The 15000-nt window shown below is 49.7% G+C and overlaps 1 protein-coding gene across 1 annotated transcript in view; it reads left to right on the top strand.

The window, feature by feature from the left end:
- Nucleotides 1-15000, top strand: part of LOC308175720 (formin) — a gene marked incomplete at both ends in the record, with an annotated part of 86528 nt that overhangs the window by 60823 nt on the left and 10705 nt on the right. The window contains 3 exons of the mRNA XM_080550268.1: nt 244-303; nt 438-558; nt 12875-12964. Coding sequence (XP_080406394.1) covers nt 244-303; nt 438-558; nt 12875-12964 — 271 coding nt within the window. The remainder of the gene's footprint in view (nt 1-243; nt 304-437; nt 559-12874; nt 12965-15000) is intronic.

Here is a 15000-nt window from a genome sequence, read left to right as displayed (position 1 = left end):
TGAGCGCGCCGGAGCGCACTCTGGGTTCCGTAAAAGTAAAGGGACCAAGTAATTTGATTGGACAAGAGGCATTCCGTGAGTGCTGATCAGATTTCCAGAGCGAATTTACGAACGCAACCCTTTGTCATTAGCTTCAGTTCCATTCGATCTACTGGAGGTCCATTCGGCTACAACTACCAAGTCGTACTAGTACACACCTGTCTGAACTTTATTAACTAACTGTATTTGAACATTATCTTCTAGGACAATCGCATGAGCCTGGTGGACTATGTGGTTTCATACTATCTGCGCAACCTAGATCAGGTATGATCCCGCTAATTTAACGACCAACATTCAGAAGCTATATACCATGAGCATCATCACACTGTAACTTCTTCATCTGTTATTTGAGGAAGTAGAACAGTTATTGACTTGTGTGTTGTTGTTGTTTTTTGCAGCACGCAGGGACGGAGAAGAGCGTCTTCCCCCTGCCCGAGCCACAAGACTTCTTCCTGGCCTCCCAGGTCAAGTTTGACGACCTCACCAAGGACATGAGGAAGCTGAAGAGAGACATGACCAGTAAGACTTCTTTAGAACCTCAAACTCCTCAACACTGTAAATGGGTGAAAACTGTCCCACATGTTTTTGTACTTCAGCTCATTCTGAACGCTGTCTTTTCACGCCAGAGACAAGAGAGAATGTACTTTCGGGGCGCTTAACGGTAGCGTAACGCACTAAGCGTCGACCACGTAACCGCAGGATTCCCGGCTCGTTGGACCGGCCTTGGACATATCCTACATGTCATCCCTTCTCTCTCTCTCTCTCTCTCTCTCTCTCTCTCACCCATCCTTCCTGTCAAAAATCTCTACTGTCTCTATCGCAATAGAAAATAAACATATGAGTGGGACTGCCCCACTCAGAAAAAAAATACTTTAAAAAAGAGAATGTACTTTCAAGGTGGGTTTCAGTGATCTCAGACACCCTGGAGCGCGTTTCCCTTGTTGCCAGACGTTGTGTCATCATGCTAACAGCTAACATCTAACAGCCATGTCATCACTCTCTTCTTAACTCATCCTATGAAGGAACCGCGTGTCTCAATTTCAGTGTTGAGTCCGTGTCTCGAGCACTTACAGCTGATACAGAAATTGGATTGCGATGCGATGGTCGAGTGAGGCTTTCAAGATGGCGGTCGGCGGTTTAGGGACAGGCCTTGTGTTTTGGGGTGTCTGGTGCTGGCACTGGGGGGCTTGGTTGTCTCTTCGGGGCGGCCCACCATTCTGTTAGTCAGTCAGCCAGTCAGTCAGTCAGTCAGTCAGTTAGTCAGTCAGCCAGTCAGTCAGTCTGTCAGCCAGTCAGTCAGCCAGTCAGTCAGTCAGCCAGTCAGTCAGTCAGCCATCCAGTCAGCCAGTCAGTCAGTCAGTCAGCCATTCAGTCAGCTAGTCAGTCTGGCAGTCAACCACTCAACCAGTCAGCCAATCAGTCAGTCAGCCAGTCAGTCAGTCAGTCAGCCAGTCAGTCAATCATTCAGCCATTCAGTCAGTCAGTCAGCCATTCAGTCAGTCAGTCAGTCATTCAGTCTGCCAGTCAGTCAGTCAGCCAGTCAGTCAGTCAGTCACCCAGTCAGTCAGTCAGTTAGTCAGTCAGTTAGTCAGCCAGTCAGTTAGTCAGTCAGTCAGTCAGTCAGTCAGTCAAAAAGTCAGTCAGCCAACCAGTCAGTCAGTCAGTCAGCCAGTCAGTTAGTCAGTCAGTCAGTCAGCCAGTCAGCCACTCAGTCAGTCAGCCACTCAGTCAGTCATTCAGTCAGTCAACCATTCAGTCAGCCAGTCTGCCAGTCAGCCAGTCAGTCAGTCTGTCAGCCAGTCAGCCAGTCAGTCAGTCAGTCAGTCAGTCAGTCAGCCATTCAGTCAGCCAGTCAGTCAGTCAGTCAGCCAATCAGTCAGTCATTTAGTCAATCAGCCAGTCAGTCAGTCAGACAGTCAGTCAGTCAGCCAGTCAGACAGTCAGACAGTCAGACAGTCAGCCAGCCAGTCAGTCAGTCAGACAGTCAGTCAGCCAGCCAGCCAGTCAGTCAGCCAATCAGCCAGTCAGCCAGTCAGCCAGTCAGCCAGTCAGTCAGTCTGTCAGCCAGTCAGCCAGTCAGTCAGTCAGTCAGTCAGTCAGTCAGCCATTCAGTCAGCCAGTCAGTCAGTCAGTCAGCCAATCAGTCAGTCATTTAGTCAATCAGCCAGTCAGTCAGTCAGACAGTCAGTCAGTCAGCCAGTCAGACAGTCAGACAGTCAGACAGTCAGCCAGCCAGTCAGTCAGTCAGACAGTCAGTCAGCCAGCCAGCCAGTCAGTCAGCCAATCAGCCAGTCAGCCAGTCAGCCAGTCAGCCAGTCATCCAGTCAGTTAGTCAGTCAGTCAGCCATTCAGTCAGCCAGTCAGCCAGCCAGCCAGTCAGTCAGTCAAAAAGTCATTCAGCCAACCAGTCAGTCAGTCAGCCAGTCAGTTAGTCAGTCAGTCAGTCAACCAGTCAGCCACTCAGTCAGTCAGCCAGTCAGTCAGTCATTCAGTCAGTCAACCATTCAGTCAGCCAGTCAGCCAGTCAGTCAGTCTGTCAGTCAGTTAGTCAGTCAGTCAGCCATTCAGTCAGCCAGTCAGTCAGTCAGCCAATCAGTCAGTCATTTAGCCAATCAGCCCATCAATCAGCCAGTCAGTCAGTTAGACAGTCAGTCAGCCAGCCAGTCAGTCAGCCAGTCAGCCAGCCAGCCAGTCAGTCAGTCAGTCAGCCAGTCAGTCAGCCAGTCAGCCAGTCAGTCAGTCAGTTAGTCAGTCAGCCAGTCAGCCAGTCATTCAGTGAGTCAGTCAGTCAGTCAGTGAGTCAGTCAGTCAGCCAGTCAGTCAGTCAGTCATCCAGTCAGTTAGTCAGTCAGCCAATCAGCCAGTCAGCCAGTCAGTCAGCCAGTCAGCCAGTCATCCAGTCAGTTAGTCAGTCAGTCAGCCAGTCAGCCAGCCAGTGAGTCAGTGGTTGGGTGCTGGGCCGGGGCTGGGGGCCGTGCGTGGGGGTTAAAGGCGATGCCCTCCAGCGCCCTGGTGTCTGCGATTATTTAAATCAACCAATAATACGGCATATGAAAGCAATTATGATTTGCTCTCCCGACTCTCCCCTCCGCTTTCAGATTGCTGTTAAACCCTGCTCCTCTCTGACCTGGGGGTGGGGAGGGGGGAATACAAAGAGTCTACAAAAAGAGCCCCAGACCCACCTCAAGCTGTCACTCATTTATTAGGAAAAATGGAAGACCTGAAGACAATAAATGTAGCATGAGGGGTCGCTCGTATTTGATCTCGGAACCGCAGCTAGCGAGCGCTTAAAAAAAAAAAAAATCGCAGTCTCGCCTCGGAGTCCTCGGGGGTATTGGCAGGGGGACTGCGAGCATGAATTTCTCTGGTGTTTGGTGAGGTCCACCTATGACTCCCCCCCATTTTTATCCTCCGCGCCAGCCGCCAGGAATAAATATTTATGCTGCGCTATTATAAACCACCACCCCCTTAAAAAAGAAGCCCAACTGGTCTTAATTATATCTCAGATCACTTCCATTCACGTCAGGAGGCGGTGGCGGTGGTGTCTTGACGCGGGGGTGGCTGGCGCTAACATGCTATCATCACACCTAGCTGTTGTGTCTGTGGTGTGCGCCGGCTACATGGTTGCTACGTGGCGGCTACGTGGCTAGCGTAGGTTACTCAGATATATGGAAGGTAGCAGCCTCTGCGGTTGGGCAGCCCTCCTGAGACGCGCTGGGTCTTTATCCCTGGGTCTTTGATTCCTCGTCAGGGGAGGTCAGAGGTCAGGGGATTTAGAGGTACAACCTTCTAGTCATGACCGTAGATCTCTCCCTCCTTAACCCCCCTCCAGAGTAGGCCTCCAGTAGCCAGCTAACCAAGGGTCATCTCTGCTGATTTGTGTGCGTGTGTGTGTGTGTGTATGTGCGTGCAGGCGTGCGAGTGTGTATGCGTGTATGTGTGTGTGTGTGTGTGTGTGTGTGTGTGTGTGTGTGTGTGTGTGTGTGTGTGTGCGTGTGTGCGTGTGTGTGTGTGTGTGTGTGTGTGTGTGTGTAAGTGAGCATGTGTGTGTGTGTGTGTGTGTGTGTGTGTGTGTGTGTGTGTGTGTATATTCTGGTCAAAGACGGTGCACAGGAGCAGGTCAGACTCCCTGGTCGCCCGGCTGCCCTCCCGTCTGCTCACTTGTGCAGAAACATGATCCTCATTTGATCCACCTTCCTGTTTGGTGGTGGGGGGGAGGGGGGGGGGGGGGGGTGATGACCTCTTTCTGTGCTCCTCTCATGGGATGAGGAGGGAGGGGGGTTGGGGAGGGGGGGGTCCATCCCCCTACTGTAGGACCGGTCCAGTGCCTCAACTGACATTAGCTCATGCTGCTTCCTCTCATCTGGGTCTTTCTGCACCTTTTATACTCTGCGCTCACTGAGCTCACAGCTGCTTGTTGTTGTTTATTTCGAGTTCTATTTTGAAGACCCCCCAGGTCCTTTTTGTCTAGGGAGGTGTCTCTGTCCCTTAGGAGCGTACCAGTAAGGGCGGGGGGGGGGACAGTGTTCCTAGAAAGGTCATGTAGCTCATCCAGAGACCAGAGGAGAACATCCAGAGGAACACTTTCATCCCGCGAGGGGCTAGCAGGGCTAGCAGCCACGTAAAGCTCCCTGGAACCGCCGGGGTAATTGGGGCGGACAGCCGAGACAGGGACGCTACCGGATGAAATAGTATCAAATAAAAAACACAACAGTCAGAGCTCATTTGCTGCTCAGGGGAGTTTAGTGTTTCACAGAAGGGCTGTGCGGGGTTAGGCGTTCATCACCACGGCGAATCAGACAGTGTCTTTATTTTAAATGGGCCCTTAACGTCGGGTCGAGGCAGGGCCTTTAGCCCTGAAGACCGTTTTACGACGGAGGCTCCCGGTCGAACTTCCATGTGTGAGGGAGTCGTCAGGTTTGAGGAACCGTCATCACCTTCTCTTCTTCTTCTTCCTCCTCCTCCGCGCAAAAGACGGATCGCTCTGCTGTTCTGCTCCTCTATTCCTCTATACCTCAGACCCAGGTGATATGTGACAGCCGCTGGTGAAACCAGGAACAAGTCGCCAACCAATCAAAATGTTTCGGTCCTATATTCAGAAAATGTTAAAATAATCAACAGCTGTTGTTGAAAATCAATGACACAATTGCTAGTCAAGCCAAGTCGGGTGATTAATCCCCACTGCTACCTAGTTAACTATAACACTACTTTACATTGTTAGCAGGCTCGCAAAACAATTGCATTGCATTGACTAGCGAGTGTGTCATTTATTTTCAACAACGTTTACATTTATTGAAATCTTTCTGAATAAAAATGAACATCTGAACATTTGGTCGGTCGCCGACTTGTTCCCACTTTCACCAGCTGATGTCACATATGGAAGGGACCAGACACTGGAGTGGTCTTTGCAAAAATCGAATCTGAAACTGCAGGATTTTTACACCTGGTTGAATGATTTGCATGTTTGTGGAAGCAGGACATACCAGGTAAATGTACCTGAGTGGAAGTGAGAACGTCAGATTTGTCACTATGTCACCACCTAGTTTATCCATTTCTTTTCCAAATCTATATAGATAGAAATAGAATTTCCTCCAACCCTGAACTTGGGGCTCGGGGGGGAGAACGTTTCTTTCGATGATTAGATTCATTTGTTTTGTTTTTATTTGCCATGAAATCAACTGTTGGAATGTTTTGCTCTAGGCACAGGGTCAGCCATAGTCGGCACCCCTGGAGGAATAAGGAGGTTAAGTGCCTTGCTCAAGGGCACATCCACACGGGAACGAGAGACCTTCTGATTGCTAGCCGGTTGAATACCTTGATTCTCAGCCTCCTGGACGGCCTCAGCGGGGCTGTAGACTGGAGACTAGATATGTTTCCTTACTAAATCACTCATGTAACTGTGTGATTGGATGGGGGTCAAAGCAAGCAGGCTTCCACTACATTGTTGTTTTCACCACTCCTGTTATGTAATATAATAATATATGCCATTTAGCTGATGCTTTTATCCAAAGCCACTTACATTGCAGTGAGTGCATTTTTTTATTTTTCTGCATATACGGTCCCAGCAAGAATCGAACCCACAACGTCCCCCCACGTTCTACCAACCATACTCTACCGACTGAGCCACAGAGCGACCACTTATGTGAAGAATTCACATTCTGAGGGGTATTCAAACAGGGCCTTAGCCTGGGGCTGGAAGGGGAGAGGAGAGGAGCTGGAATCCTGACAGTGCGTTGCGATTGTATATAATTGGGGGATTAGAGGTAGAATTCCTTGTGTGCTTTAGCCCTGATGGAGATGATCCACAGCCTGGCATAAATAAGGTGGATCTGTCTGGCCGGGCCACGGAGCAGACTGTCCTCCACCGACGGCTACGTACGCACAGAGACTAGAAAAGATTTTCCAAAACAATCAGGGCTTGACATTTGAAAGGTAAAACACTGTGCACTGTCAGCGTGTCTCTGGGGTCAGACGATTTATGGCGTGCGAGGCCCTCGGAGGGAAGGAGCTCTGAATAAAAGGATCAGCGTAAATCTGTGATAGAGATGAGACAGTACAGAACAGTACACAGTACTGGAGAAATCATCTTTGTCAATCTTTGTGTCAGTCGACCATATTGGACCAGTTCCTCATACTGCTCCCAAATGATCAAAGACTAGTCTAGCGTATGTACACTCTGAACACTTTATCAGGAACACCTGTACACCTTCTCATTCGTTCGGGTGGTGTAATGGCGTGGAGAATGTTTTCTTGGCACACTTTGGGCCTGTTAATACTAGTCAATCATCGCTTGAATGCCACAGACTATTTGAGTATTGTTGCTGACCATGTGCATCCCTTCATGGCCACAATGTGCTTCTAATGGGCTACTTCCAGCATGATAATGCACCATGTCACAAAGCAAAAGTCGTCTCAAACTGGTTTCATGAACATGACAATTATCTGAATACAATAGAACGTCTTAAACATCTTATGATGACTGATGGATAGACGATTCACTTACTTAGACAAGTAGTATTTGTTGTAAGTTGCTTTGGATAAAGGCGTCTGCTAAATGCCAAAAATGTACATGTAAAATGTAAACGTCAGCCTTGTTCCATGTTGTAACATGTTGCAATGTTATTGTTGAGAAACCGAAGCCAAAGAATTGTCCTCTTGTGTAGTCGTACATTGAGATGTAACAAAAGCGGTTCTGATTCTGATTCTTGTTCCACAATCCAGACGACATGCTGAGTACACACTGTCTGTAACTCTATCTGGGCAGACGACTGTGTTTGGGTCGGAGTGACGATTGGAGGTTGGTTCTGTGGCTCCCATCATGCACCATTCTGTCTGTGGCGGGAGACAGGTCCCCTGGGGGGGCGGTGGTAGCCTAGCGGTTAGAGAGGCCGGCTAGCAATCGGAAGGCCGCTGGCTCGATCCCTGCCTAAGGCATCTGAGCTGGTGACTGAAGGGTTGCTGGCATCATATCTAAGGTGCCTACCACTGCCGTTGTGCCCATGAGCAAGGCACTCAACCCCTAATTGCTCCACGGGCGCTGACTATGGCTGACCCTGTGCCCAGAGGAAAAAAAATATTTTGTTGTACTCTGTGCAATGACAAAAAGGTTGAATCTAATCTGATCTGTGACCTGGTGATTGGTCAGGACAGAACCAACAGGGCTAGCATTAGCGTTAGCATTACAGTCAGATTCTGATTCAGATTCTTCATTCATATTTATATCTTTGGCATTTTAGCAGACGCCTTTTTTCCAAAGCGACCTACAATCAATTCTTCTATCCAACCAGTCACAGCAGGAAAAAGTCATCTATGCTCAGGCCTGGGGGCCATTGGCAGTCATCGTGCTAGAAGATTCTCGTTCCACAATCCAGACAGACATGCTGAGTACACACACACTGCCTGTAACTCTATCTGGGCAGACTCTGTTTGGGTCGGAGTGACGATTGGAGATCAGTGCTGTGTCTCCCATCATGCACCATTCTGTCTGGTGGCGGGAGACGGAGTCCCCTGTGACTTGATTGGTCAGGACAGAGACCCAACAGGGCTGACGTTAGCATTACAGTCTGTCTCTGTCAGACTAGGATCTGACCACTGCAGTAAGGTGTGGCTGCTGTGGCTGTTGGTCTTTAGTGCACCTTCGTAATTCACTGAATCGTTTCGGTCACTGAATGAAAAGAGGGTAGTGGAACTCACTAAGGCGCATGCCACGGAATCACAGGTTCCCTGGTTCGATTCCGGCCCGTTAACATATACTACATGTCATCCCTCCTCCTCTCTCCTCTCACCCATCCTTCCAGTCAATCTCTACTGTCTCTATCCCAATAAAAGCAGAAATGCCCTAAAAACATATATTTTTAAAGATGGCAGAGCCCAGATGTGTTGCTCTGTGTATATTTTTTTCCAGTATAAATCGTCATGGTCCCAGCGGAAATTGAACCCCCAACCTAAGCGTTGTCAGTGCTCTGCTCTACCAACTGAGCCACAGAGGACCACCCTCCCTGCCATGCATTTCCAATGAGCCCCGTCCTCTAATTCCTGCCTCCACCAGCCTCCCCTGGTGTTCTACCTCCACCAGCCTCCCCTGGTGTTCTACCTCCACCAGCCTCCCCTGATGTTCTTCCTCCACCATTCTCCCCTGGTGTTCTACCTCCCCCAGCCTCCCCTGGTGTTCTACCACTCCCAGCCTCCCGTGCTGTTCTACCTCCACAAGCCTCCCCTGGTGTTCTACCTCCACCAGCCTCCCCTGGTGTTCTACCTCCACCAGCCTCCCCTGGTGTTCTACCTCCACCAGCCTCCCCTGATGTTCTACCTCCACCATTCTCCCCTGGTGTTCTACCTCCCCCAGCCTCCCCTGGTGTTCTACCACTCCCAGCCTCCCGTGCTGTTCTACCTCCACAAGCCTCCCCTGGTGTTCTACCTCCACCAGCCTCCCCTGGTGTTCTACCTCCACCAGTCTCCCCTGGTGTTCTACTTCCACCAGTCTTCCCTGGTGTTCCACCTCCACCAGCCTCCCCTAGTGTTCTACCTCCACCAGCCACCCCTGGTGTTCTACCTCCACCAGCCTCCCCTAGTGTTCTACCTCCACCAGCCTCCCCTAGTGTTCTACCTCCACCACTCTCCCCTAGTGTTCTACCTCCACCAGCCTCCCCTGGTGTTCTACCTCCACCAGCCTCCCCTAGTGTTCTACCTCCACCAGCCTCCCCTGGTGTTCTACCTCTACCAGCCTCCCCTGGTGTTCTACCTCTACCAGCCACCCCTGGTGTTCTACCTCCACCAGCCTCCCCTAGTGTTCTACCTCCACCAGCCACCCGATGTGTTCTACCTCTACCAGCCTCCCCTGGTGTTCTACCTCTACCAGCCTCCCCTGGTGTTCTACCTCTACCAGCCTCCCCTAGTGTTCTACCTCTACCAGCCTCCCTTGGTGTTCTACCTCCACCAGCCTCCCCTGATGGAGGCAGGCCTTTGAGAGCAGGGCCTGAACAGTGGGCCTGTTACAACAGAGTCACCCTGCACATCCCAGTGAGACCGCTGCCTTGGAGACCGCCCTCCCTCCCTCTCTGGCTCATGCATTGTCACTGTAAGACAATGTCCTTTGGTTTTATTCCGCGCAGCTGCTGGTGTGTTTTTTGGGGGCTTCCTCCTTGCGGCCTGCGCTGTCTGGACCACATTTGCTGGAGCCGCCTCAAAATTGTAGACTGGATGTTTTGAACACCCTTTAATGTGCCCGTCGAAGACGGGAGGGGATTTTGTTGTGGGGTAGTTACGATAATGATTTTTGTGAAGCCAGGATTTTTTTTTGTCGATTGTTTGAGGTTGCTCACCTCGTTACTTGTGAGTCTCTCTTCGGCTGTGCCTCTCAGCTGTGGATGACGTAGTTTCGAATCGATCTTATGTTCTCTGGCTTTAGAGTGGAGTGTGTGTGTGTGTGTGTGTGTGTGTGTGTGTGTGTGTGTGTGTGTCTGCCTGTGTGTGTGTGTGTGTGTGTAGTTGTTCAGCTTTAGTGGCTCGAGGGAGTTATCTCAGTTTCAGTTACATTTTAATGTTTGACATTTTGGGGGATTTAGCAGACGCCTGTCTATCCAAAGCAAATTACAACACATCCACTTGTCTAAGTAAGTGAATCATCTATCCGTCAGTCACAGCAAGAAATAGTACGTTTCTCTCACTGTTGGAGAAGAGCTCCTGTATTCCTCCAGATAGACAAGCACAGCGGGTGAGATCACTATCCTCACCTGCACCATGTTCTAGATCTCTCCGTAGCCAGAATGCAACCAGAATGGATAAAACCACAGAACAAGTCCCCTCAGACCAGCCAGCTTTCCTGTTGTGTCTGAAGGGTATTTAGCTATGCAGTCATAACCCAACACCAAGGTATTTACTGCGCTTCATTAATGACTTGCAGGTTTGTGAAAATTTGCGAAGGTTATTTCGGGAGGCGGCTCTGTATATGATCATCCCACGCTGATTGTTAGGGAGGAAATGAAGACGTTTTGGCCCGGGTGTATGTGGCCGTGTCATGGCTGTTTCCTCCGAGCATGTGTGAGCTGGTTCGTTTGGCAGGACAACAAAGACCCCGTTCGCTAGCAAACAACACGCAGGACTTCCACATTCAGCCCTCACACACATGCAAGACGCAACTGACGCTAGCCAGAGTGTTGTCATCGCGGAGGCGGTTGACCGAACACGAGGGGTCGGGGCGTCTGTGTCACGGCCGAGTGCTTGCGGCTAGTGCCGTTCCCTTTCTACTACATGAATACTGGGTCTCCTCCCGTTCACTGAGAAGAGACACAGACTCAGCCTCCTTCTTTCTTGGATGTTCATGGATAGTTTAACTGTCGCTACATTTCTGGCATCGCAGTCTATTGAACACACTGAATTTATGAATTTCAACAAATCAATTTAATGTACTGTTGTACCGTTTTTTGCCATATAGATGAGGTAGCCTGCTGTGGATAGTTTTTATCCTGCTGTGAAGTTGTATTCTTTTTGGGGAAAAATAACTGTGTTGTCATTCCCCCAAAAATGTGTTGTCAATCTGTGTTGTACAAACCTCATAAAAATCAAAGCTGAGAATCTCTACTTCAACCACGACGTAATTTAAAGTAACGTTTGATTTCACTGTCCCATTACTTACGGAGGGCACTGTATATCGGTGCATTTCGCAAAACCATAAAATGCTGTTACTGTTACCTTTTACGGGCTATTACTCGACTTTACTGGTAATGGACAGTGTTTAACTCTATTTACTTTTTGAACGCAGCCCAAGCTCGTTTATTGTGGTTGCCAGGTCTGTTTAACAAACATCTGCTGGGGATTCACACATTTCTTCTCCCACCTCATCTGTTTCTCCTCCATCATCATCATCAACAGGCTTTGTTTTAAGTCACATTAAGTCACCCATCAGTCATATAAAAGTGTTGGAAACGGGATACGACCCCGTCGCTCACATGCGATTAATTAATGCGCCGCTACATGGACGTGCAATGCGACTGGAGCTAGCCAACGGGGGGTGTCATCTAATGTCACTGTCCCGTCTCATTAGGAGGTGATTTAGAGGATGGGGTGTCAGTCATCGCAGCGTAGCGTTTATGCCTGGTAACACCCTAACATCTCTCTATGCTTTTTAGATCTTCTCTCTGAGATGAGGAGATTAAATGTTGTTCTTTCATTTAGAGACATGTCTTCGTCCATCCATGGATCATGGAGCTGTCACCATAATTCTGTCATCTCTGGTCGTCTATTGAACATTTACATTTTTGGCATTTAAGCTGAAGCCTTTATCCAAAGCAACTTTACAACTACAAACTTACATTTGATTAAGTAAGTGAATCATCTATCCATCAGCCATCATAAGAAAGTATGAAAAGTAATTTATGCTATGACCAGTGGGCCTATTGGCAGTCAAAAAGCTAGAAGATGGAAGAATTACTTTGTTACTTTATTATTATTTACAGTAGGATACATAAACTGTACAGGGGGGTTAGAGGGGATGAGAAGGTCTTTTTGGAGGGACAGTTAAGATGTAGCCTGAAGAGATGGGTATTCAATCTACGGCAAAAGATAAGGTCACGACTAAACATATTTATGAAGTTCAAGAATCGATTTTCATGTACTTTCAGATACATTTGGCAGCCCAATAAATCCTGCTGCCTTTTTTACAGGCTATTACTTGACTTTACTGGTAATGAACAGTGTTCTCTATTTACATTTTGAACGCGGCCCAAGCTCATTTATTGCGGTTGCCAGGTCTGTTTAACAACCATCTGCCGGGGATGTTTTCTGGAGAGGGATTCACACATTTCGTCTCAACCTCACATGTTTCCCCTCATCATCATCATCAGGCTTGCTTTGTCACATGTGATTGATGAACGCGCTACATTTGCTTTCTTGGACACGCTTGTTATTGTTTAATACCCTAAGCCCAATGATGAGGCTCTGACTTTAAAAAAAAGAAGAAAAAAAAGGCTGATGTCACACACAGAATACCACTGCATACTCTTGCTTCTCTGTCTTCATCTTTCTCTCTCTCTCTCTCTCTCTCTCTCTCTCTCTCTCTCTCTCTCTCTCTCTCTCTCTCTCTCCCCCTCTGTCCCTCCCTCCCTCCCCTAGGCAAGAGCTGTTTTAATCCATTCCTGCTGAGAAATGTTCAATATTTAACATTTCCCTCTCTCTCTCTCTCTCTCTCTCTCTCTCTCTCTCTCTCTCTCTCTCTCTCTCTCTCTCTCTCTCTCTCTCTCTCTCTCTCTCTCTCTCTCTCTCTCACACTCTCTCTCTCTCACACACATTCTCTCTCTCTCTCACACACTCTCTCTCTCTCTCTCTCTCCCCCCATCAGCCTGTGAAAAGGATGTCCAGAAGGTGTGCACTAACTCGGGAGAGAACCTCCAACCCTTCAAAGAGAAGATGGAGGCCTTCGTCTCGTCTGGTGAGTACAACACAACACAACACAGTACAACACAACACACGCTGGAGCTTCCAGCTGCAGGTAGTGGGTAGCATACTTCCTCCTCCATGCTAACAGAGGGGGTGATAACATATTTGGTTTTATTAGATATTCTATCCTCAGAAACTATTAGGGGTTGAGAACATCACCGTGTCACCTGACCCAGACAGGGCAGGGCGGTGTGGAGCTGGACTGCTTGATCCCCCTGGGATTCTGGGAGCGCTCAGAAAGCTGGCTGTCCAGGGAGAGGCTGGGGGGGGCTGGGTCTGGAGGCTGGGGGCAGACAGAGAGAGGCTGGGGGGGGGCTGGTGGCTGGGGGGGGCAGCCAGAGAGAGGCTGGGGTGGAGGGAGGGGGGCAGCCAGGGAGAGGCTGGGGGGGGCTGGAGGCTGGGGGGGGCAGCCAGAGAGAGGCTGGGGTGGAGGGAGGGGGGCAGCCAGGGAGAGGCTGGGGGGGCTGGAGGCTGGACTTGGGCTGATTGTGAGAAGCAGCGCTCCATCGATTCTATATATTTAGATTTATATATCTAGAAAAAAAAAAGTTTTCATTGAACCTTCATTTTAGCAGCTGAGACCCTTTGAGACCGCAGTCTCTTTTCCAAGGGAGCCCTGCATAGCATACACACAGTTTACAATCATACATAACACACATAAGGAATTACAACATAATAAAGACACAATCAAGAAAAACAAACCGGAGCAACCAATCGAATCGTTCTCTGTCAGGTAACGAATGACATCATCACTTCGAATCGAGGATGATATCACTCACTTTACCTGACTGAGGCGATGCCAGGAGACCCTGGGAGAACTCACGTTACACGTATGTCCGCTGAGCGGGGGGCTCTCGTGATTAAATCAAACCAACATGATGTCAGTGCCTGTCGGCTGAGCTGAGGGATGTGTGGACCTGCCCCCTCCCACCCCCTCCAAATCATACACGGTGACACACTCCCAAATTCTACCAGCTAGATAGTGATGATGAATTCTCACCCTCAGTCATGTTTCCTAAGCCGGCCTGTCACCTCGCTGGGTCAAGCAGGAACCCACTGTTCTCCCGTGTCTGTCTGCAGAGGAAAGAAAACTTACTTCAAAGTAAAATGATTCATGACCCGTTACAGGAGATGAGGAAACTGACCTAGGAGAGGCTAGGGGAGGCGAGGGTAGGCGAGGGGAGGCTAGGAGAGGCTAGGGGAGGCTAGGGGAGGCTAGGGGAGGCGAGAAGAGGCGAGGAGAGGCTATGAGAAGATAGGAGAGAGTAGGGGAGGCTAGGGGAGGCTAGGGAGGCTAGGAGGGGCTAGGAGAGGCTAGGAGGGGCTAGGAGAGGCTAGGGGAGGCGAGGAGAGGCTAGGAGGGGCTAATAGAGGCTAGGAGAGGGTAGGAGAGGCTAGGGGAGGCTAGGAGAGGCTAGGGGAGGCAAGGAGAGGCTAGGGGAGGCTAGGAGAGGCTAGGGGAGGCTAGGAGAGGAACCTGTTTTCTCAAACATCACAGAAAGAAACCATCAAAAAGGCAAAGCTGTAATTTACTTGTTGCCATGTTTCCTGCAGTCAGTCGGGTGGTGTGTGTGTGTGTGTGTGTGTGTGTGTGTGTGTGTGTGTGTGTGTGTGTGTGTGTGTGTGCGTTCGTGCGTGTCTGTGTGCGTGTGGTTGTAAGACAGGCCACGGGTCAGGGACAGGAGTCAGCTCCAGTTGTAGAGGGGATCACGTTGCCCCTAACATGCAGCATGTACTCATGTCTGCCATAAAGCCTGCAGGACATCCCTGGCTGGGGGCTCGTAAAAGGCCGCTGTGGCTGGACTCACTGGGACAGTTTGGGGACCACCGTGTCAGACTGTCATACTGAGAGAGAGAGAGACAGAGGGAGAGAGGGAGAGAGGGAGAGAGAGAGAGAGGGAGAGAGAGAGAGAGAGGGGGGGGAGAGAGGGGGAGAGAGAGAGAGTGACAGAGGGAGAGAGAGAGAGAGAGAGACAGAGAGAAACAGCGACAGAGGGGGAGAGAGAGAGAGAGAGATAGAGAGGGAGA

Source organism: Nansenia antarctica, assembly GCF_963989245.1.
Source record: "Nansenia antarctica genome assembly, chromosome: 1".
Lineage (NCBI taxonomy): Eukaryota > Metazoa > Chordata > Actinopteri > Argentiniformes > Microstomatidae > Nansenia > Nansenia antarctica.
The sequence above is the reverse complement of the archived record's forward strand: the minus strand, read 5'-3'. Positions and strand labels throughout refer to the sequence as shown.